The following is a 25,651-nucleotide window of genomic DNA, read 5'->3' as shown; positions in this document are numbered from 1 at the left end:
AACGAACAAACTATTTTACCATCACCCCACAGGGGAAGGCAGAGAGAATAGAACGCCATACCAATCTGTCTTTGCAAATAATCTTAGCCGTTTCCACATTCACGCATCTCCTCGTACATACCCGCCGATTATTCCAACTCCTGACCTGACCGATTTCAAGTATTTGAAATTAAGTTTTACTCCATTTTCCTCTGCTTCTTTTACTAACCACATTTGCCACAAAATTTTGTTTAACTATCCTTTCTTCACCCATTCGATTCACATACCAACATAAACATATCTTTCTTAATTTTATCGAAAACGCTCATCTCAGAATTGCGTTCTTTCTTTATATCACAACTGGATTATGTATCTTATATTTTTTTACGATTATATATTACTTATGTTTATGGTAAATTTATCTCATATAATATAAACATGTTTTTTAAAACGCATGTGATTTTCTGGTAACATTTGAAAATTTTGATAAAATAGGAATTTGGTTCGGATTAAAATATATAAATAAAGGCTTAAACTCAAAAGGTGGAGACTGACCGGGAGCATTTCGTCGTAACATAACGTCGTAACATCGCTCGCGGCGAGCATCAGCGAGCATCCGAAACTATGGATGGAGCGTTCGGCTCGGTGTACTGACTGCCTGAATGCTCACATCGTAACGTGTTACGTTACGACGAAACGCTCCGGTCAGTCTCCGCCTAAACATTTAATCTTTTTTTTTCATAAATATTTAAAAAATTACAGTTGACAAAACTCGTATAATATTTTAGGTAATATATCCCACGTAATATATAAACCAACCGTTCGCCCACCTATATACCTTATCTTTTAATAATGGCACATTTTTTGTATCTAACACAGTGCTTTGAAGTACGAACATAAGAGTAAGAGTGCCCAAAACGCCGTTAGGAGGTTATATTACACGGTATAACCTAAAAATTCGTATTCTGTTTTGACTGTGACCGTGATAATCAACGTTTTTTTATAACCACAGATGATAATTAAGATAAAAGGTATATTGACCATTCACTATTGCAAAAATATAATTCGTATAATCATCGGCCCACCCTAATGTTTTATAGGTACGAGTATCTATCTGTGTATACATATATATTAAATATGTAGTTGTTTGATAGGTCAAGTTTCTGCCAAATCTATAATGCTATGTAGCCGTATATATGTATATCAATAATCCGTTCTGCTTTTCAATTGGGTCGAACAACCAATATAATAAGGAAAAAAAATACCAAAATATTTAATTGACTCATCGGCAGTTAGAAACTAATTTTATAACCTTATTTAAAAACTGCATTTGAAATAATGTTTCCTACTAAAATAGATATAAGCAAAAAATATTGTATGCATTGCGTATGAATCAAATGAAAGGAATTTATTGAAAATATTTTATTGAGTAAAGAAATACAATGTTTATAAACTTAATTTTTCATTCTTGTTTTGTATGTATATCATCTTTAAAAAAACGTATGTAAAAAGAACTCCACATATATATATATATATATATATATATATATATATATATATATATATATATATATATATATATATATATATATATATATATATATATATATATATATATATATATACATATATATATATATATATATATATATATATATATATATATATATATATATATATATATATATATATATACACACACATATATATATATATATATATATATATATATATATATATATATATATATATATATATATATATATATATATATATATATATATATATTGTATATATATGTGTGTAGGTATATTTATTTAAGAAAAAAATGTTTAAAAAAAATGTATTTGAGTCAAATTATTTCCTAATATCTTATTGAACATTTGATAATTATTATGGTTCTTGCTCATGTAAAGCTTCCTCAGTAGATAAAATAAAAAGTAGTACGAGTACGGAATTTAAGGTCTGAAAAAAAATTGGAGATACTGCTTCGAAAAGTTACCGCCCCCATTCATCTGCGTGTTTCTCATGAGGGATTGTTTTATTTTTGGGTCGGTATGCCTGGTGGCGTGATTCAGAGGAGCCCCCGGGTAAATTCCACGGCATTATCTCCCCAAATTACATGGACCAATGATGATTCATTCGGCTGTACCTCCAGATACATGGTTAAAATCTCAGCAGTCTTTGATATCTTGTTTCTATTTTTTGTTGTATTTTATTTTTATTTTGTTATTTATTTTTTTCTATTTCTTATTGACAGTATAATGCAATTGAAAAGCATAGGTTCAAGGTTTAAATTTGAATTAAAAAATATTATTCAGAACATATAATATATCAAAACAATCATATCATTTACATATCGTTAATTAATATTTGCAGGGCTTTTTTTCCATGGAACGGCGATTTTTTTCACAAATAGTTTTTCACCTTTTTTCTCAAATAGTTTTTTTTTCATTTTTTTTATTTTATTTTCAAAATCAATAAGACGAAACAATGTTTGCGCTTACGTAATTGCAATCCATGTTTTTAAAAATCATTAAAAGGATAAAATATGGCATAGTAATTAATATTTAAATGATATTTGAATATTATTTTTTGACATCTCATCAAAGATGAAGAAGAACATGGAAGTCTGGGCATTTACGGGGCTGACGACCGTCATAGGCTGGTTTAAGTGATCACTTTACACACGTGTAACATTCACCAATTCTACCCATTATTGACAACCACACTCCTCAAATTCTTGGAAGTTCTATATATATGAACGAATTTAGAAACCTTGTTCTTGAATCACTAGAACTTCGCTAGAGACATCTATTGGTGAGTTGTAAAGAAGTTTTTTATTAAGCAGAAATCGGAGATAATCCAGATTTTGTGAACAAGTATTTGGATACACTCAAAATGTTGTAAATAAATTATCAGGTCAAATTATAAGCTTTATTAATCAAAATGAAAATGGTATTTTCTGTCGTTTCTCATGTGTGTGATTATAATCCAGGATTCGGACCTCACATACTAATATAAGAGTGTAAAGTGATCACTTAAACCAGCCTATGACGGTCGTCAGCCCCGTAAATGCCCAGACTTCCATATTCTTCTTCATCTTTGATGAGATGTCAAAAAATGATATGAAAATGACTCCTGTAATTGGAGATAATCCAGATTTTGTGAACAAGTATTTGGACACACTCAAAATGTTGTAGATATTTGAATATATATATATATATATATATATATATATATATATATATATATATATATATATATATATATATATATATATATATATATATATATATATATATATATATATATATATACATATTTGTATTTATATATATTTACAACATTTTGAGTGTGTCCAAATACTTGTTCACAAAATCTGGATTATCTCCAATTACAGGAGTTATTTATAATATATATATTTATATTTTTTTTGTTAAAAACTTGACATGATGTGAGTTTCGGGACCTTCTTGGTTTAAAAAAAACCCTGAATATATGTAAATATATGTTCATTTGTGTGTAAATATATTAATTGATAAAACGAAAGACATAAGTAAGTAAACAAATTACATATACTATAAATACGAAATGAATATATCAGTTAACTTTTCACAATAAATACATCAACACAGATGAAGTTACTGAAATGAATGTAACATATGAAAATCAAAGCATTTACAAACCAAACGACATGTCGTCGTCCAGCTTAAGTGATTCGCACTCTTATATTTGATTAATATCACTTTGGTACCTACACCCTATCACCCTTGCCTTCACGCAATTAAACATCATGATAACACTGCATCGATGAAATGCAGCGCCCCATGCACTATTTCTCTGTAACCCACTATGCGAAATATCGCTCGTTAAGGGAACAACTTTTTCCCTTTTTTCTCGTTATGTGAATTACTCGTAATGAGAGGTGCTCCTTATGAGAGGTTCCACTGTATATGAACTTTTAACTTGGGCTACTCGCTTTGTTTTGTCTTCTACGTATGTATAGATACCCATTTTTCGCGTGGTACGCCAGCATATCTGAACAACTTGATACGAGGCACGTTTGATCTGTTTTTAGAATATGTAACGATGAAACTGTTATCTCTGTCATATGACGCAAGCGATATCAGTTTCGTATGGGCTCGAATGTTTTTTATTTTATTTTATTTTATTTATTTACGGTTCACAAACAATGAAAAACATATTACAATAAACGAAATACAGTGCAATACAGATAGTTTTGATGTTTTTCATCAATTAGATGAGAACACAACAAGCTTACAGAAACAATAAAGGTGCAGGTTAAACACATATATAAACAATAGTAATTTGGTGGTAAAAAAAAGGGTAAAAAGAAGGGTAAGTTCCACAAAAGAAAAAAAAGGGTAAGTTCCACAAAAGAAGCGGAATCAATAGATTAACATCGAACCGTATGTATTGCAAGTATGTAGTAGGTGCACGCGCTTTGTGGGATGGGTGATCGGTTCCTCTCGCGTATGTAAATGAATCGTGAGAAAGCGCCGCGGGGCTGAGGATGAAAGCTAACGATTGCTGAAGGTGCCAATTATTTTTAACGGTCTGATTTCGAAATTATACGAAAATGTTACGTTATTTAATACTTACGTCTTTTCCGGACGTTAAACATACGTGTAATTTTAATAATTTGGCTTTGAAAACGGTAATCTGGCAGATTTTTATGGTTGTATTAATCGATTTAAGTTTCTTATAAGAAATCATCCTATACTATATGTACCAAACTATAAAATGACGTATTTGATATTTAGAAATTTTAAGTTTTTTCTTTGCAAACCGAGAGAGAGAAAATTACTATGACAATATGAATTCCTAACATTTTTTGTGTGTCCAAATACTTGTTCACGAATCTGAGTTTTCTCCACAATTTTTACATTTTTACACTATATTGACATCTCAACATAAATTGATATAGATAGCTAGCTGATAGATTGCTGTTGTGAAATCATATGTACCGTGTAATATCTAAGAGTTCCAAAGATTTGAGTATTATGGTTGTCAATCATAGGTAGAATAGTGAATGTTGCACTTGTTTAAAGTGATCACTTAATCAGCCTATGATAGGTCATAAGCCCTATAAATACTCAGATTTCCATATTATTCTTCATCTACGTTGAGATGTAAAAAAATTACAATATAAATTGAAATTGAAATTAAAATGTGATTTGAAAATTTTAAATTCATTATGTCAGAAAAAAGAATCAAGGTTTTCAACCACGGCCTAGTTGTGTATATAACATAGAATTTAGTCCCACCAGTCTGATGATGTCGGTAACGACGAAACCCGGTCACTGTTCAAATACAATATGTATGAAAAAAAACTATAAACATAGTTGTTATTATTTTTTAGAAAATTTTGTTTTACCAAGAAATGTCAGTACAAAAAATTAATCTTACTATTTTTTTGACTATTATATTTATATATAATTTATATTTGAAGCACTAACTTTGCGATTTATCTTTTTATAATTAAAATGTAACTTTGTTTTAAAATCACTATAAATATTTTATTATAACTTAATTATAATGTTTACCGGTTTCGAAGCTAACCGCTCCTTTATCAAGACTTATTAATACTAATATAACTGATTAATACCTAATCAGTCTTGATAAATAACCGGTTAGCTTCGAAACCGGTAGACATTCTAATTAAGTTATAATAAAATATTTGTTTAGTTATTAAACAAAATGTAACAAAGTTACATTTTAATTATTATATTGTATTTGTCATTTGAATTCTTGTCTGTTATTATCAAAATGTGTGTACCTATCACACGAGCGCTTTATGTCAAAAGCTCTTCATTAAAATCACGTACGACAAACATTCGCATAACAAGTATTTGAGAAGCTCGTCGAATATTAATAATGCATATGATTAGTATTGTTTCCTCTCCCCGTGTTTCGACAGAAGGTGCAATAATAAAATAAATGAATGCACATACTTAAGAGTAGGCACCAAATGTTTAAGTGCTAAGTGCATTAGTCACTTCATCATCATTCACGATATACATGTGCGATGTCTGTTTCGTTTCCTTCACTCGAAATAATCAATCTCGGGTACCAACTTGAATACTAAATCTCATGTATACGAGCAAAATTTAAACTCAGCTCTCAGAATCTTTTAAAATGGTAAATAAGTACCTACCTGTTTGAGAGAATGTTGATTTCTTTATTATTCCAAGAAAAATGAATTCATTTTCTGAGAATTTGTTCGGAGTTAGAGCGCTTGTGCACTTCACGGAATTTTACCGTCCGGCAGTCCGTTTTTTTTAATAAAAGCGACCTACGACAGTTTAGCGTGATCGAATTTATGCGCACCGTGATCACGCACCGATCTGAAGAAAGACGGCCGAAAGCACAAGCCAATCCAAGCCAATCATCCGTTTTATCATGCTAACCGGACTGCCGGACGGTAAAATTCCTGTAGTGCACAAGCGCTCTTACTGATTTGGTGTTGGAGAGTGTGAAAATCATTTCGGACGATGTGTTTTTTTTTCAATTGGAGACAAAATACGATCTTTCAATTAAGAAGACGTAATGTACCAAAACTGTCAACTGAGAAGTTTTAAATATAAATTATATATGTATTTATATATGTAAAGGAGGTTTCTTTTCAAATATCATAAGAAATTCAATCAAATTAACTTAATTAAGAATTACAGTAAACCTCCTATAACGCTGAGTTAGGTACCGCATTATTAATGGGAACGTTGTAGGGGATTAAAGTTTTTAAATTCTATTTAAATTTTAAATGACTCATTTCAGTCTTTTCCGTTGATTGTAAAAATACTATTTTAAATATTAACCACTTATAATATTCCCTCAGATGATGCGGTACCTACTCCTACGTTAAAGGAGGTTTTACTGTAATTCTCTACAGTACATTGCCCAAACACAGTTAACTCCTTATCGCAAAAAAACAATCCCTGATAAATATTGGTAATTTTTTTTTAGAGAATTTCACAAATTGGGGTTAGCCTTTATATTATTGTTTTATTTGATTCATTGTTTTTCCTTACATATTAATATTTTTTACTTTTTATTGCGGTATATTATGAATATTTTTGTACATGCATGTGTTTTTATTTGTTTATATGGATGTGGGTCTGTACATGTGTATAAATGTCACACTTCGTAATTGTCCCAATATGCGTTTTGAATAAAACTCATAGATAAATATTAGGGGGTATTCGCAAAAATACAGAATTTAACTATCGGCCGACCACCAGTGAGGTCACCCGTCTCTTCACGCCAGATTTTTTTAGTGTATGAATATTGTTTTTTTTAGATTTTATTTATAAAAATATATTTTTAAATACGTTTTTTTTACTCCTTACCTTTCAATAACTCTTTTTTCGAACACATATATATATATATATATATATATATATATATATATATATATATATATATATATATATATATATATATATATATATATATATATATATATATATATATATATATATATATATATATATATATATATTATTTCGAAGGAAAACTTAAGTGTTCAATATAAAAACGGTGTTTTCAGACACAATCAATTACCTACGTAAAATGTTACATGGATTTGGAGAAAATAAAGTTGCTACTCAGCGTATACTGGGTCTAAATGAAGTCGATAGTATGTATGTACATTAATATTTATCAAATAAAAAAATGATTTCGTTAATTGATTTGAGTGTCACATTGTGATAATATCTCTCCATTTAAAAAATAGTATTTATTTGGTAAATACTTCCATAATAATTGTATTTACCAAGTGAAATTTAAATTTATAAAAGATTATGAATTATTTCTGGTAATTTTCTTCTAAATACGTACATCAGCTTATCCAGCATAGGCCGCCCTTTTTTTATTCATTCACTTTCTCTTTCTTAAAAGGCCTTTGATTGCACACATGATTCATTAAATGAATTCAAGTTTAAAAGATAACTCATCTCTTCATTGCGCTAAACTAGTTTTATGTTACAAAGATAGACAATTTCAATGGCAGACATAAATATCAATGAATCATGAATTTGATGTGATTTACTAACTAATGTTTATGACCCAAAAAAATAGTAATGGCTGTAATAAAGAATCCAGCGATTATAAATCTTACTATCAAAGTGCCTTAAGAGATCTGTCCGCTTCCGTAGTGTGGTGGATAGCACGTTTGGCTACCATGCTGGAGGTCTCGGTTTTGATTTCCAAGGAGGGTCAAAATAAATGTTAGATATTTTTCACTCTAACATTTATTTAATACTACCCTGGACTGGTATCTGAAGCGCAGGGCTGGTCATCTTCCCTTTATGTATTTAACGATCAGGTTAACACTGCTTATATACGACGCAGTGCCTTATGCACCATTGGGTGCGGATGAGGGTAAGAAGAACACTTGATGATTCTGTTAATTAATGTTAAACAAGGAAAACATGGAAGTCAACATACCTTTTGTTGTATGATGATATGTCGCTCACTCCTTTCAAGAACGTCATAAATAAAAAAACTCGATTTTTCAGGAGAACGTTTTTAAAGATTAAATATATAATACAATGTATTTAAAATAAATATCAAGCCACTTATTGAACTTTTTACTGTGCATCAGATCTTTTTAGGTAAAACCTGAAGGTTTATTCTCCATTTGAAAAATACTTTAAATATTTTAAAAAATAATTAAACAATACCTTTTCTTCAAAATGCAAAAACAACACTTTCTGCCCTGTAGCGGGTAAATATTTAGTTAAAAATATGCCGCTTCTGCTGGGATATAGTAAATTTTCTGGGCATTCCGAAAACATGCACAACTGAAAATTTACGAATTTTGATTTATGACGTTCTTGAAAGGAGTGAGCGATGTGTCGCCTTCTTTCAAAATCCGCCAGACCCAATTTTATAAGATTTTAAAATAAATACTCCATCGGAATACCAATTGTGGGTTTTATTGTTTAAAATATTTAAATACTTGAAAACTCTGCTAAAAATACTCAAAAACAGCGTTGTATTTCAAATTCCACTATATTCATGGATCTTGCCATAAGACCCATATCGGCCAATCAGAAGTCAAAAATTAAGATGACGTCATCAACGGTTTGTGTCTCGTGATTTTTTTTAAAATACTGAAAAAAATCCAAAAAAATGCGAAAATCCTATATTTCATAATATTCTATCTAAAGATAGACAAATCTTTGAAACATAAATATTACGCGGATAATTTTGCATTTTTAAATAAAATCGACTTACATGGATCTGTCGGATTTTGAAAGAAGCGACACATATAATGGTTACATCAAAAAAATACCTCAAGAATTTTAAACATATCGATGAAAGGTGCTTTTTTTAGATGGGAGTTGCATTATCATTCACCTTGCTTATTACGTACAAGGTTTATAGATCATTAAGTGGATTTTCGTTTCTTCTAGCAAAAAAACATGTTTTATTTCAATATGTGTTGGAAGCAGGAAGGATATACTATTGTGGGTCAATCAGGAACAGTCATTGCTGGGATTAAACCAAGTGAAACTCCTCGGTGGAAGGTGCTACACAGACAAGAACCTAGCTCTTAAATTTAAATAAGGGTTAGAAGAAAAGTAAAGAGAGGGGGTTTAAACTGTAAATATGGGCTTGTTGAGTTTATATTTCACAAAAACAGAAGGATGATATTAAATTCGCATTTTATGCATTTTTTAAAAGGGAAATGATTGCTTTGCATTACCAACTATTTTTCTTGTCTTTTTTTTAAAAATATTTTGTATATTAAAAGCATCGTTGACATTGTGGTATGCTAAGCATCATCAGGTCATTAAAATTAAATTATTACGGTATGACATTTGTACATTTTTTTTTTTTACAAATGTCAAACTATTAGAGTTATATGTATTTTAATGACCTGATGATGGAATGATTATTTCGAAACCGGTAGTTGCGAAAAAGTGTTTATAAAAGTGGTATTACACAAAGTGAACGATGAATGATAAGGAGAGTGTTATCCTTTTTTGTTCAAATATTTGTTAGGTGATTTGTGATGCTCATTCAAAATGTTGCACTACCTACCGATAAGTTTTGATTTATTTTCCTATTATACAATCGTATTTTAAAAAAATACCTCTATTGTTTGGTTATATCAGCCAAATTTTTAACCGTACATTAAACAGCTTCCGAGAATGGTTTATTGCTTCGTTCTTCTCAGGAGAGAACGCTTTCCATTTCTCAACATAACACATCAATCTTTGGTAATCCCTTTTCCGTCCAATCCGACCATGGAATGAATCACCTCTGCACGTGAAAAATGCATCTTCCCCGATAACCTTCAAGAAGCTCTGAACCATTACTAAACATACTTTCTTAGTCATTATCTAGTTATCCATTTGCTCCTCATGTCCATACCACCTTAAAGTAGTTTCCGTCGTTGTCCCCACCTCGCGATATTTTCAGTCTTACACATATATAAATATTATTTTTTGACATCTCATCAAAGATGAAGAAGAATATGGGTATTTACGGGGCTGACGACCGTCATAGGCTTGTTTAAGTGATCACTTTACAGACGTGTAACATTCACCAATTCTACCCATTATTGACAACCACACTACATTCTTGGAAGTTCTATATATATGAACCAATTTAGAAACCTTGTTCTTGAATCACTAGAACTTCACTATAGATATCTATTGGTGAGATATAAGAAGCTTTTTACTAAGCAGAAACTCTTATATTAGTATGTGAGGTCCGAATCCTGGATTATGATCACACACATGAGAAACGCCAGAATATACCATTTTCATTTTTATTATTTAAGCTTATAATTTGACCAGATAATTTATTTACAACATTTTGAGTGTGTCCAAATACTTGTTCACAAAATCTGGATTATCTCCAATTACAGGAGTTCTTTTCATATTATTTAAAAAAATAATAATAAAATAAAAGAATATGAAAATAACTCCTGTAATTGGAGATAATCCAGATTTTGTGAACAAGTATTTGGACACACTCAAAATGTTGTACATAAATAAATAATTAATAATTACAACATTTTTAGTGTGTCCAAATACTTGTTCACAAATCTTTACTGTCTCTATTCTAAATAAATAGAAAACAATAACAAAGAGATACCATAATTGTGTATACTCATGTTACATTCCTAGAATAACTAAATTCTACTCTTGGTTTTGTGTCTCATGCACTCGTAATACATATTATTTTTTGACATCTCATCAAAGATGAAGAAGAATATGGAAGTCTGGGCATTTACGGGGCTGACGATCGTCATAGGCACCAGCCTATGACGATCACTAAGTTTAAGTGGTCACTTTACACACGTGTAACATTTATCAATTGTACCCATTATTGACGACCGCACTACTCAAATTCTTGGAAGTTCTTTATATATGAACCAATTCAGAAACACTGTTATTGAATCGCTAGAACTTCACTAGAGACATCTATTGTGAGATGAAAGAAGCTTTTTATTGAGCAGAAACTCTTTCAATTATATGTGAAGTCCGAATCCTGGATTATAATCACATACATAAGAAACGCCAGAAATATAATTTTCGTTTCATTATTTTCAGCTTATAATCTGACCAGTTGATAATTAATAATTAGAAATCAGCATGAAACTGAGAATTGATTTGCGTCTCCTTTGTAACTCTGCCGCCATGTTTACCAGCATTCGAGTTGTATAAATCTCAATACGTGAGATATTGATAATTATGGAAATTCCGACAGTAAAACATTTCGTACGACTCTGAGTGGCTCGTTAACCCAAACTGTACATTAATGTATGAACAACTGTTCCGACATATCTCTTTTCAACGCGAATCGCGCTTCCGAATTTACAAACATAGAAACAAATGAGCGTATGTAGATATGTAGATTTGGAGATTGTAAATAAATTTCTCGGTACATAAATCTGTAAGCCTATAAAAAGATTACTGCGTCTTCAAATTACCACAATAAATTCATTAACGTTTGTTAGTTCAGGTAATGTACCATGTATGAAATAAAGAAAAGTAGGAATTTTATGTAAATAAATACATTACTACATTAATGGTAGAGAAGACATGGACGATCGAATTCAATTGTATTTTATAATTTATATTTTCCATACATTTCAGTTGCTGCACTAACATATAATAGGTAGGTACTACGTTTGACGATTGAACCTACCTATAAAATTTACATTTGATAAAAATCTTCCAAAAAAGTATATATTTTACTAGTTTAATACTTATTAAGGGATTTTCAAAGTTTTTGTTAACAATGCACTAGTAAAAACTGGTGTGTATGAATTTTTATTAGTTTATTTAAGATAAAACTCTCTCCTTGATATAAACTAATAAATAAACATAATAAGTACGTATAATATGTAGGTAAATTTAAGATACAGACCGCAAACCGGTATTATAAAGTAATTTGAAGTTGATGCTGAGTAAAATATGATTATAATTTATTATTTTTAATTATTTATTATTGTATACAAATACTTAAACGTCATTGACTAGAGAGGTTGTAAATAATTGACGAAAAACTAATGTTGAAAGTACATACACAAAACAGAATGAAAGAAAAAACAGTCATGGACATATTATGACAATGCTAACAGTAGTACTAAAGTAGAAATATGATGAAAAATAGGTGAGACATATTGACGTCAAATACTTGAAAGATTATAAAAAAATGTAATGAATAAACCCTACAGCACATTATCAGGTTATTTAAAACGCTTATAATTGAATAACAAATTCCATGATATTTATTAAATTAAACAACTTTGTTTTAACCACTTTTTTATTATTAGTACACTTTAACCTACCGGTTTTGACAAGAACCTTGTCGAAACCTTGTCATAGCGGCTTCATACTGTTTTTTTGGGTGATTCCATTAGTTGTTATTTGGAGTTGCTACGCAATGCATAATAACATTAAGGATTTAGTTTTTGGTAAGGAAATGTAATTAATTATGAGTATTTTAATGTTTTAGAATTTAATAATCCCTTATGATGACAAGGTTCTTATCGAAACCGGTAGGTTAAAGTGCACTAATAATAAAAAAGTGTTTAAAACAAAGATGTTTAATTTTATAAAGTTCATAAATTGTTCCACAAAGTATCTGCGAAACACATTAAAGAAAAAATGATATTTTCTTCACGCCATAATCTGATTCGAAAAGAATAGTAACAATAATGATTTAAATCAATCCCGAGAGCCTTAATCAAGCTTGTATCTTATACATCAACTTCGCGTTGCCCAGGACATCTCTTCTGACAATTCGTCAGCGCCTTTCGTCTGATATTCGGGATCCGGATCTGACTTGGGAGGATGCAAGGAAGCTGACTGCCGACAGAAGGGCTTGGAGACAGATTGTGGACTCCACATGCCCCACATAGAGAGCGGATATGGTTAAAAAAGAAGAAGAATAATGATCATACCTTTGCAGGACCTTTTGGGGGCGTCGGAGTCGGAGTAACTTTGATGCCTTTCTTCAACTGCTCTATTTGACGCTCCTTCGACTTTACTTCCTCCAACTGGAATATAAAATAAGGTTCCATAATTCATTTTATTTAAAAAAAATTATAAACACTTAAACCAGCCTATGACGACCGTCATAGGCTGGTTTAAGTGTTCACTTTGCAATAAAAAGCTTCTTTTCATCTCACCAATAGATGTCTCTAGTAAAGTTCTAGTGATTCAAGAATATTGTTTCAAAATTGGTTCATATATACAGAACTTCCAAGAATTTGATTAGTGTGGTTGTCAATAATAGGTAGAATTGGTAAATGCTACACGTGTGTATAGTGATCACTGAAACCAGCCTAGACGGTCGTCAGCCCCGTAAATGCCCAGACTTCCATATTCTTCTTCATCTTCGATGACATGTCAAAAAATAATATGAAAATAAATCCTGTAATTGGAGATAATCCAGATTTTGTGAACAAGTATTTGGACACACTCAAAATGTTGTGAAAAAAAATAAACCGCGAAACAAAACCATATTCATTAGCCACTTTTTACAAGTTGTAAGCAATTTTGTATTTTATTTTTTTGTTTATTTTTATTTACAGCTTTTTGAGTGTGTCCAAATACCTGTTTAGACATCTGAATTTTATTTACTTGGTTATTTTTACATTTTGAACACAAAAAAGGAATTATTAGACGTTTTTATTGCAATCAAGGTTCGGATCTTGTGTACAAATAAAAGCGTCTCTGTGAAATAAAATTTTTCACAAATTCTACATACAAAGATGGCTGTAGTGAAATGATATGCATTGCGTCACGAGATTGATCAAGATATGTATGCAGGAGTTCCAAAAAATTGAGTAGTGTGGTTGTCATTCTTGGGTAGAATGGAGAATGTTGCACGTGTGTAATGTATGATCACTTAATAATAATAATAACACCCAGACATTTATATTTTTCTTCATCTACGTTGAGATTCAAAATGTTAAAATAATTCCTACGTGGAGAAAAACCATATTTGTAAACAAGTATTTGGACACACTCAAAATATTGTCAAAAAAATTAAATTAACTATAGGTAAATATAAAAAAAACGATCCCTTAAAAACACCTGCAAATAAATCGTTTCTACGATATGTGATTTATGCGAGGCGTTGAAATCCTTCACGAAAAGTTTCAAAGGGTTATCAAACATTCATAGCCTCGAATATTCACTTCGAAACGTGTTAAATATTCCTATGAAATCTTAGTATGTAATTATCTTACATATTATAAGCACATTTGGGAAATCTCAACAGAGACACAGGTGCAACTCGAATGATTGAACTTTCTTCGTATAAGCCATTTAATAATTCATAGACGCGATTACATCATTTCCCTAAAACGTCTTCACAAAATACTCGCACGAACTTAGTGATCAACCGCTAGTCGCTGAAGAGGGTACTCAGAAGCGAGCATTATGGATTCCGCCAAAACCAATGTTCATTATTTCGGTATCCACTACAGGATGCTGTGCTTCCTCGGAATAGGGAAGTTCCATTACTCGGAAGAAAACAATTTTAATAACTATCCACCAGTTTACGCCGTCTACGCTTTTTTATGTACAACTATTAACATAATCGGTTATACGATATCCGAGACCTTGTACGCTTACAAAGAATGGGGAGGGGAAAGAGACAAAACGGTTCAATTCTTCGCCCTGACGATGGTAGGAGTCCACGGTTTCCAAACGGTGAAAATCTTGATCTTAATAAGGCACAACAAAAAAATTCAAAAAATCGTCAGAGTTCTGGAGATAGAATCGAAGAAGTACAAAGTCGACGAAGAAATCTTGAACGACTCAATCAAATTCACCAAATTGCTCACCTATGGATTCTTGATCATGGGAACGTTGACGATCTCGTTCATGAGTATCTACAGCATGATTGAAGATATCACGAGGAAGCAGCAGTTACGGGTGCAAAATTACACGGTATCTATCAGGAGAGACACGCCATTTACGGCCTACGTCCCGTGGAATACCGAGGAAGACCTGCCTTACATAGCTGGGTTCCTCTACTGCGTCTTCGGGATGTATTGGATGGGTACTACCCTAATGGTGTGCGACACGATGGTGGCCTCGATAATGGCTCACATAAGCGGCCAGTTTAAAATGGTACAGAAAGTAATGACGGACACTGGAAACAAAGCTTTGGAGATCCTCGAAAATCGTTTGCAGTACGAAATCAAAACCAAATTGGAGAAAAAATTGAAGATAATAAAGGGAAGATCTCTTGCATTGGAGCAATTTGAGAACTTTTACAACGAGATAGACGATTTCAGCAGGAGAAAGCGGTACTTGATGTACTATTTTAACGAAAACGACTTCAATTTGGCTATGGTACAAAGTCTGAAGGAAGCCATCAAATATCATCAGCTCATAATTGAGTAAGGATTTGTTTGTGATGTTGTCTTAATTTTTTTTCTTCTTCTTATATTCTTCTTCATCTTTGATGAGATGTCAAAAAATAATATGAAAATGACTCCTATAATTGGAGATAATCCAGATTTTGTGAACAAGTATTTGGACACACTCAAAATGTTGTAAATTTTCTTGAATTATCTGTGTATAGAGGTCATTTATTTCAAACGCTGATACTTATTAATAAGTTGAGATATTAATAAATACGGAATTAAAAAAATTTTAACACCAAAAAAATTTTACATTGGTAAATTAATTAGTTTTAGTAATCCTTAGTAGAAGTATACGTAATTTTATTAATTGATTCACAGTTATATTTATTGATTTTCAATTTAAATTTCACTTGATAAATACCACTATTTTTTAAGAGCGTGACATGTGTAAATGATGCATTTCACATCATTTTCAAACACCGTATGTGAAGATTAGTCTTAATTTTAGAGTCATGTCTTTGGGACGTTAATAGATAACAATCAAACATAAAACAATAATAATGTAGAAATCCTAAATTAATAATCCTACAAATAAAATCAATAAATAAATTTGACAATGATTAAGATCGTGAACACGTCCAGGGTAATATTGAATAAATAGTAGAGTGAAAAAATCACTTATATTTTTTTGACCCTCCCCTGGAAATCGAACCCGGGACCTCATGCTAGCCAAGCATGCTGACCATTACACTACGGAGGCGGACTTATATAAAATGTTTTTATACTACAAGCAGAAATACATTCTATATTTTAAAACAAACTCGTAATTAACATAACTCAAGACCTTCGCTATAAAAGATACCATTAGTTTGAAATATAACTAAATAAATTACGACAAACTTAATAAATAATTATGCTATTAAATAAAGCATCAAAAACTCATTACGGAAAATCTATTAGATAAGTGTAATTAGTTTGCGAGACATGTTCTATTATAATATTCCTTTCATTAAAATTATTTTCTTTACACACGTTTCAGTAAAACGGGTTCACGATGTTATTGTTCAGCGAGTTCATAAGAAGAAAAATGAAAATATTTCATCATGTCACTTTGCTACGTATCAGCCAAAGAAAGCTTAATTTATTATTATAAAAATTGTAACGATACAAGATGTCCATAGAAAGTGGTTACCGCATTCAAGTACCATGCTGGAGGTCCTGTGTTCGATTCGTAGGGGATCAAAATAAGCGTAAGTGATTTTTTCCTGCAAATTTTATTAAATACCTACTACATTGATCAAAAAGTTCCTGGAATATGTTTAGAAAATTAAAAATACATGATTATTCATCAAAATCGCTATTGTCCCCTTCAAAGTACTCCCCATCGACTTCAACGCACTAATGCCAGCGCTTGATGGCCATCAGAGCCATCTTCGATTTTTTTTATGATCTCATCTCGGATGCTGTAACGCGTTCCGGGAGCGGTTTCTTGCGGTCGACCGAATAGGAATATCGTTGCCGAAATAATTTTCTAGCATTTTCAATGTCATCGCACCACTAAAGCTGCAAAATTTAATTAAAACTCGTTGAAGTAAATTCCATTAAGGTGGAGACTGAGCGGAGCATTTCGTCGTAACTTAACAGGTTACGGTGCGAGCATTCAGGCAGTCAGTACACCGAGCCGAGCGCTCCATCCATAGTTTCGGATGCTCGGTGATGCTCGCCGCGAGCGATGTTACGACGTTATGTTACGACGAAATTCTCCGGTCAGTCTCCACCATTACATCACATTTTCCATACAAAATTGTAAAAAATCGAAAACACGCCCAATCGCAGAAGTAATCAATACGGCGTCACTTTTACAAATGTCAAGTTATCAAGCTGAAAATTTCATAGAATACCAATGACAGATGTAGAAACCTAAGAAAAAAAAGAAAACTCAAATCGGGTGACTGAGAACGGCAGTGAGAACACGCTGGTGATTCCGGGAACTTTATGATCAAGGTAGTATAACCCTAGACTGGTACCGGAAGTGCAGTAATCATATAAGGGCAAGGTGATCAGTCAATCACCTTGCCTTCATATGATTACCGATCAACTTAATTTCACCATTTTGACATCTGAACATAGATGAAGAAGAATCTGGAAGTCAGGGTATTTAAAGGGTCTGTGACCTTATGACCTGACAAAAGCTGGCCACAAAAGTGATCTTTTATTACACGTGTAACATTCTATTCATGATTGACAACATCAATGATTTAATAATTTCAAATTTAAATCAAGTTTCAATAAAAATTTTGTGAACAAGAATTTGTCCACAAAAAAATTATTCATGTTGTTCGTGAACAAGGATTTGAACACACCTAAAATGTTGTTTATTATTATTATCCATCCAACAAGCTAAGCTGATAAATAATTATGCATTGTTACATATGAAGTACCTATGATTTTAAATGTGTTTTTCATTAAATTTGTTTTGCCACGAAAGGCTCAATATTTTGATAATATTAAGTCATTTTTTGTACATATTAAAGATAAAAACTAATGTTTTACATTCTCTATTGGCAAGGATAGCAACAAGTTTAATGAATTGATAAGTATTCATTAAAAAAACGTTAATTAGGTTCAAAACCTTTTGTTTTAAAATCACCCAACGTCCATGTGACTGTAAAATCTAGCTAGGTCTTATGCAACACCGCTCATCGTGCCCTTACATAGACTCCAACTTTTTTTTAAAAAATAAAGCATATTCCAAATTGTCAGTGGGTGGGTTTACTTTTTATGATCAAAGTTATTATAATTTCACTAATTTTTGAGTGAAAAATCTAGGACAAAAACGTTCGCATTGTGAACCTCTGGAAACCTTTCCCTTTTAAAACGTAAATCATGACATGTCATAATGAATTAATAATTCAGAGCTTTTATTACACCTTCTAAATGACACCTTTACGGCCACATGCGTAGGTATTAATATATTAAAGTCTGCCCGAACCCCCATTAGAAACGCCTCCTTGAGACTCATTTGTCATTAGCCATTAAAGTACTAAATACTAGTTGCTGCATCACGACATAGTCATTTAAATTCTAGTAAACGCAACGTATGAAAGATGTTTAACCTATTTAAAATGTTATTGAATCAAACACTACATCAATTGCAAAACTTCGTCAAAGTGAAAATGGATTTCGTTTCTTTAATTATTTTTTGCAGATTAAGCGTTCATTATTTGGATGTTTTTTTTCTTTTACGTGTGCTTTTAGCTCTCACAAACAAAAAGATATAAGAGGAGATAGAGAGAGGAGAAAAAAACAGTAACAACAATATAAAATACTGATATCTTTTGATATCTTTAATGTAACCATGAAATGAGGATCATATACGCACTCATAGACACATACATAGATTTGGATGTTAGAAGACTATGAACCAAAGTTTCCCAGAGTAGTCTATATGGACCCCCAAGGGTTGATTTTGACTTGCAAGGGATCTTTGTTAGCGAGAAAAGAAAATAGGGGCACAATGTATTTGTTAGGGTCCATATGAGCGGATCCCATTTGAGGATATAATATTAAGACGTCCTGTTAATGTCTAATTACACCATAACACAGGTTGTCTGTACATCTTCTTATTCTTTAGCCTTCTGTTTCCACTTTTGGATATAAGCCCCTTATATTCCCCACTGCGGCTATGTCGTCAGACCATCTTGTTTAAGGTCTTGAGGTAAAATAATCGTGGAATGGGAATTTTAAAAGATGGCTAAATTAAATAGCCGTATTTTAGGACCCATGTAGTTAAAATCGAAGTAAACGTAACATAATTTATTTTGTTCAACTAGATTTGGAAGTAAAAATTTGCAAAACTCTATGGATCTCCACTTTCTCTGAGCTTTCGCTTTTCCAAAAAAACAACCGCTAGTGGTTTATGTTTTAATAATTTTATAAAATATTTTATTTTATTTATTAAAAATTTGACCAATATCATACGAGTATACATACAGGATTAATGGTAACTCGATGTATTCTCGGCAGGACGAGGTAGAGGTACGCAAATGCAAGAAATTTAAGTTCGGAAATGTACGGTCCAATGTTTTTGAGATATTTGGAATTTAGCGATTTTGTGAAAAATACCGATTTTTCGGCGTTCTGCCGGGAAAACATCGAGTTGCCAATAACCCTATATAAGTACAGTAAAAATATGGGTTTTTTGTCAGATTTTCTTTACATGAAAATTAATCGTCAAGCGCTTTCTTGAAACCCATACGCCTTTTCCAGGATCTCCGAAGATTTGCAGAGTGCATACAAGCAAGCTTTTCTATGCCAGACTTTATCAAGCTTCTACGTGATCGGACTCATACTAGTGCAAACAGCCATGGTATGCTATAAAAACCTAATCTGTAAAAACCATGACACTTTTTTTTATTACTAAATAAAATATTTTCATATTGCAGGATGTTTCAAATATCAAAAGCTTGCGTTTTTTCAACACGTTGGGATTTTTGCTGTCCATCTTGTGGCAACTCTTCATACAGACCTATACAGCCAACGAAATTACATCTGAGGTATTTGTTCAGACCCAAAAAATATATATAAAAATATAAATATACATATATAAATGTATATATATATATATATATATATATATATATATATATATATATATATATATATATATATATATATATATAAATATATATAAATATATATATATATATATATATATATATATATATATATATATATATATATATATATATATATATATATATATATATATATTTATATATATATATATATATATATATATATATATATATATAAATTGTATTAACATGTAAGTAAATATATCGGCTCAACACAGGCCATCCCTAAAAAGCCGTAACACATATAGTCAAAAAATGTATTTATCTATGAAATAAAAAAAATGTATTAAAAATATATATTTTTTATAAAATATACAGGCAGAAAAAGTGGCCGCTAGTGCATATGCGTGCCGCTGGTATTCTACGGATAAGAGGGTCGCCAATCTCTTGCTTCTAGTTCTGCAAAAGGCGCAGCGTCCCGTAGTACTGACTGCCGGCAATTTTGCAGCCATGTCCAACGGACTATTTCTATCAGTAAGTTACGCATGTTTGCTGTTACAGACTATTCCTAGCGGTGAGTTACGCATGTTTGCTGTTACGGGCTATTACTATAAGTGAGTTACAGAAATTTGCTGTTACAAGCTATTTCTATCAGTGAGTTACAGAAATTTGCTGTTACAAGCTATTTCTATCAGTGAGTTATGCATGTTTGTTGTCCCATGGTACTGACTGCCGGCTACTTTGCAATCATGTCCAACAGACTATTTATATCAGTAAGTTACGAATGTTTGCTGTTACAGCTTATTTCTATCAGTGAGTAACGCATGTTTGCTGTTGCATACAATTTATTTCAGTTCTATAGTATATTAAGCATGTTTGCTTTTACATTATTAGGTATTTTAAGTGTCTTCCACGCAATGAAAAAAATATAATAGTTTAAATAAAGGAAAATTACAATTAATAAAAGTAGGGACTTTTGTTATTTACATATTTTTTTAAGTAAGACAAATAGACTTTTTATAATAAAAAAATTATTTGGTCTGTCCATTTTCATACATTTATTATTCAAATATTTCATTCAATTATATTCCACAAATATTTAAAAAATATATTTAATTTCATTTTATTGTAGAAATAATCTACACATTTTGTTTTTTTTTTTTAAATATTTATTATTTATTTTAATTTTCAGATAATCAAGAATGCCTACCAGATTTTTACTTTAATAACGACAGTGATGACAACTGAGAAATAATGAAGAAATAAATTAAATTAAAAGAAGAACATAATATGAAAACCAGTATTGAAGTCTTTAAAATATAGTGGCTTTGTTATTAAAACGCCAGAATAAATGTAAAAATTAAATAAATAAGTTAAAGTTAACAATAAAATAATGCTTGATATATAGGACCTATATCTGAAAATACTACATTTTCGGTTTGTCATAGTCTATAAGGTGGGGTACGATAAAATAAACTTACCAATTTTGTCGCTTGTGCGCGCGAATCGCGCTCCATTTGCGCTATTTCGATGGCGTGCGCGTCGTGCTGCGTGCGCAATTCTCCCGCCTTCCGCTTATCTGCTTCTATCATCACCTAGCGGACAAATAACGAAGCTCATTACTAAATGTCAAGTCGAAGTAAAACGTAACTGTTTCATAGATGGCGCTATGGTATACGTTTCTAGATAATTTTATGTTCATTTGCCGATTGAATTAAATGATTTCATGCCATATTTACAGTGTTTTTATTACTTAGTGCGTGGATGTTATGATGTAATGTAGAAAAGTCAAACAAATCAATTACCAATAAATAAACACTACCTACCTTGGAGCATTATACTCGTATTTTTAATTTTAATTTCACTCGACAATACGATTACTTAAAACCTTTTGTGACACATCGCTCACTCCTTCAGAACGTCAGAAATAAAAAAAAATATGATTTTTCAGGAGAACGTTTTTAAAGTTTAAAAATATAATACAATGTATTAAAAATAAATATCAAGCCACTTATTAAACTTTTTACTGTGCAACAGATCTTTTAGGTAAAACCTGAATGTTTTTTCTCCATTTGAAAAATATTTAGTAAATTAAAAAAATTAATTAAACAATACCTTTTTTTCAAAATGTAAAAACAACACTTTCTGCCCTGTAGCGGGTAAATATCAAGTTAAAAATATGCCGCTTGGATATAGTACCTTTTCTGGGCATTCCGAAAACATGCACCACTGAAAATTGTCGATTTTTGATATATGACGTTATTGAAAGGAGTGAGCGTAATGTGTGAATAATAAGTTAATTTCATTTTTGATAGTTCGATGGACTAGTTTGTCAAAATTAAAAAAAGAATTATATAGAACAACACACACTAAAGGCCGAAGTCTGACATCCATTAATCACGAGGTCTGACATGCACTTAGTGCATGTGTGTCGTCGGTCTTTAGTGCAAGTTGTTGTACAATCCTTAGTGCATGTTGGTCTTTGGATCGACCAAAAACGCATGTAAATAATGACTAAGAGACAGGTATGCCTTGAAACTGGTAGACTAAAATCTCGGTGAGATAAATTAATATTACTAACATTTTGTAATAAGTGTTTGGTTTGTGTAAGACCAACATAAAGAAAAAAAACGTAGAACAATATACACTAAAGCCCAAAGTCTGACATTCACTAAGCACGAGGTCTGACATGCACTAAGTGTTTGGCCTTTAATGCATATTGTTGTGCGATCCTTAAAGCATGTTGGTCTTTGAGTCCACCAAAAACGCATGTTATGGTCCTGACGAAGAAACGGTGACGTCTCAAAACCCATACACTATAATCTTGGTGAGTTATATACTAACATTACTAACATTTTGTAGCTAAGATTATCCCTCCTGTTACTAACACAGATTGAAGTAAAACATCTTTTTTTTAAGTTAGAAGAAACAGTAAACCACTTAATAATCTATAAACCTTGTACATAATAAGCAAGGTAAATAATAAATGCGATACCCATCTAAAAAAAAGTAAAAGTAAAGTGTTAGGTACTTGTAGTTTTTCCTGCAGACTCTTGTTCGCGGACTTGGCGTTCTCCAGGGCCGTGGCCAGCTTGGCCGCGTCCGGGAAGGAGGAGTCTCCCACGCTGGCGCTGCGGGCCAAGCCGGGCGGCTGCCCCTTGAGCGCCGCCCGCAGCTGCCCCTCGAGCGCCGCCTCGCGCCGCCGCGCCTCCGCCCGCTCCTTGCGCGTGTCCGCCTCCAGCCCGGCGCGCTGCTCCCTGAAGGCGCTCCGCTCGCTCTCCAGGACGCGCTTGCACGCCGCGTTCTCGTGCTGCAGCAGCTCGACGGTACTCTTCAGCTTCTTCCAGGTCGCTTGCTGGCTATCTGACTTGGATAGGCTTAAGCATTGCTCGCTGGAAGTCCTCTGCTTCTTCGTCAACTTGGGCTCATTATCGAAGCAGACGCTCTTATCTAATGATACTTTAGACTTCTTTACTTTAAAGATCTCATTTTTATCCTTTTCTGGTTTTTCTTGCGACGATACTGGAATTTTGGTTGATGGTAATATTTTATCTAATGAAATGACTGTCGGTTTTTTCATTAGTGTTGGTTTCGGTTTATTAGCTACGCTTTCTTGTGGCGATTTGGAACCGGATGATTCGATTGTTTGTGATGATACAGTTTGACTTGTAATGATTGTACTATCAGTTACAGCTTCCGTTGCTTTGAAACTATGTTCAATCTTGTTTTCTGAAGGATTGATGACCATGGTATTTTGAGATGAAGTGCTTTTAATTTCAGTTGATGTTTGTGTCATTTCTTCTTTCGATACAATTATAGCTTCTGATGTTGTGTACACATTTTCTGTTTGTGTGCAAATCGTATTCGAAGTGCTTTGTAATAAGGCATCTGACGAAATCGTTTCAGTTTGATGATTCACCGTACATTTGATGGTTTCTTCCGCACAACTTTCTGTTGTTTTATTTGAAGTTAAATTGTTCATCGTTTGAACGATTTCTGTTTGTGCTGAAGACTTAGTTAAAGCAAAATTGCTTTCGACGATTTCTGAAACCTGTGTACATTCAGTGCTCTGTGCAACTTCACTTTTTGATGCTTCCACTACATTGGTAGTAGTATTTTCTGTAAGAATTATTGTATTCTCAGATGCAGAGATTTTAGCTAATATCAGTTCATTGATATTTGAATTACCACCGACAGATACATCGGACGGCTGTTGTATCAAGTTATCTACGTTTTCTTTAACTGATTGAGAATTAAGAATATTTGAATTTTGTGTTTGAGAAGCTATTTGTTGTACAGTAATTTCCTCAGTTTTTTCAACAACATTGTGATTTTGATCTGATTCTGTAGAACAATTTTCTTTAACAGAAGACACAGTAGTTTCAGTCACAGTGACTTTATTACTATTTTCTAAGCTGGAAGCTGAATGGCCATTATTGACATTAACCTTACACATAACAATTTTGAATTGTGATCCATTTGCATTTGGAGGCACTTGCACTTTTTCTAAGAAGCTCGCTATTTTTGATTTTGTATTTCCTGCGATCACTTGGCAATCGGGATTTATATCTTGAACAACACTCACTTTATCGAACTTTGTGGTCGTCGCTTCGCTACTGGAGTCTTTGGCATCACTAGAGTTTGAGATAGTAACTTCACATTTGGTAATCACACTGTCGACGAAGACTACTCTGGAGGTGTCTGATGCACTCGCATCTGCGTTGAGTACAGTATCCGCTGTCGCAGCGATGTCGTCGCCCTTCGCCTTAAATTTTCGCTTTGGCGGTACTGGCGACGAACTCTTCGATTCTGTGGAATCGGCCATATCTTTTTCTATTTTATCGTTAGAGGTCGTTTGATTGGCAGAAGCCATTTTTGGATTCGTTTTCGTAAAACTAATGGGTCTCTCAAGTCCGCGGTTTTCGTTCGTTTCTTCGAATTCGCTATCACCCTCTATTGTCTATTATTTTTCGTGAGGGGATCTTTTCGCCCTTTCAGTGAGCTTACAAATAATTCTTCAGGATATCTTGGCTTCAATCTATCGCCCAAGAATCTTCTTCGGAAACCTTTATCGGAAAATCTGGAAATTAATAAGAAAAAACAAATTAATTTACTTTTTCCATCAAAAATAAATATTAATATGACCTATTTAAACTATCACATAATTAAGTAAAATCATCAAAAAGTAAATTTCATCACCAATAAAAAAAATATCATAAATG

The 25,651-nt window shown here is 32.1% G+C and overlaps 2 protein-coding genes across 4 annotated transcripts in view; one reads left to right on the top strand and one right to left on the bottom strand.

The window, feature by feature from the left end:
• LOC148304510 (uncharacterized) overlaps positions 1 to 25,651 on the bottom strand; it is a 178,121-nt gene that overhangs the window by 138,204 nt on the left and 14,266 nt on the right. For all 3 annotated transcript variants that reach the window (XR_015838339.1, XM_088268231.1, XM_088268232.1), the window contains exons 2-4: positions 23,461 to 25,509; positions 21,911 to 22,024; positions 13,432 to 13,527 (exon numbers count right to left, since the gene is read on the bottom strand). Coding sequence is in view for 2 of the 3 variants with exons in the window: in XM_088268231.1 (XP_088124357.1) it covers positions 13,432 to 13,527; positions 21,911 to 22,024; positions 23,461 to 25,302 (2,052 nt within the window). In the remaining variant the exon portion in view is untranslated. The remainder of the gene's footprint in view (positions 1 to 13,431; positions 13,528 to 21,910; positions 22,025 to 23,460; positions 25,510 to 25,651) is intronic.
• On the top strand, positions 14,915 to 21,684 carry LOC148304511 (odorant receptor coreceptor-like). Its single transcript, XM_088268234.1, has 5 exons — positions 14,915 to 15,885; positions 20,122 to 20,221; positions 20,298 to 20,408; positions 20,808 to 20,963; positions 21,622 to 21,684. Exons 1-5 carry the CDS (start codon positions 14,918 to 14,920, stop codon positions 21,682 to 21,684), a joined length of 1,398 nt encoding a protein of 465 aa, XP_088124360.1. The 5' UTR covers positions 14,915 to 14,917.

This window comes from Brachycentrus maculatus, unplaced genomic scaffold (assembly GCF_059751285.1).
Source record: "Brachycentrus maculatus isolate JH-2025_06_01 unplaced genomic scaffold, ASM5975128v1 h1tg000315l, whole genome shotgun sequence".
NCBI classification, from domain to species: domain Eukaryota; kingdom Metazoa; phylum Arthropoda; class Insecta; order Trichoptera; family Brachycentridae; genus Brachycentrus; species Brachycentrus maculatus.
The sequence above is the reverse complement of the archived record's forward strand: the minus strand, read 5'-3'. Positions and strand labels throughout refer to the sequence as shown.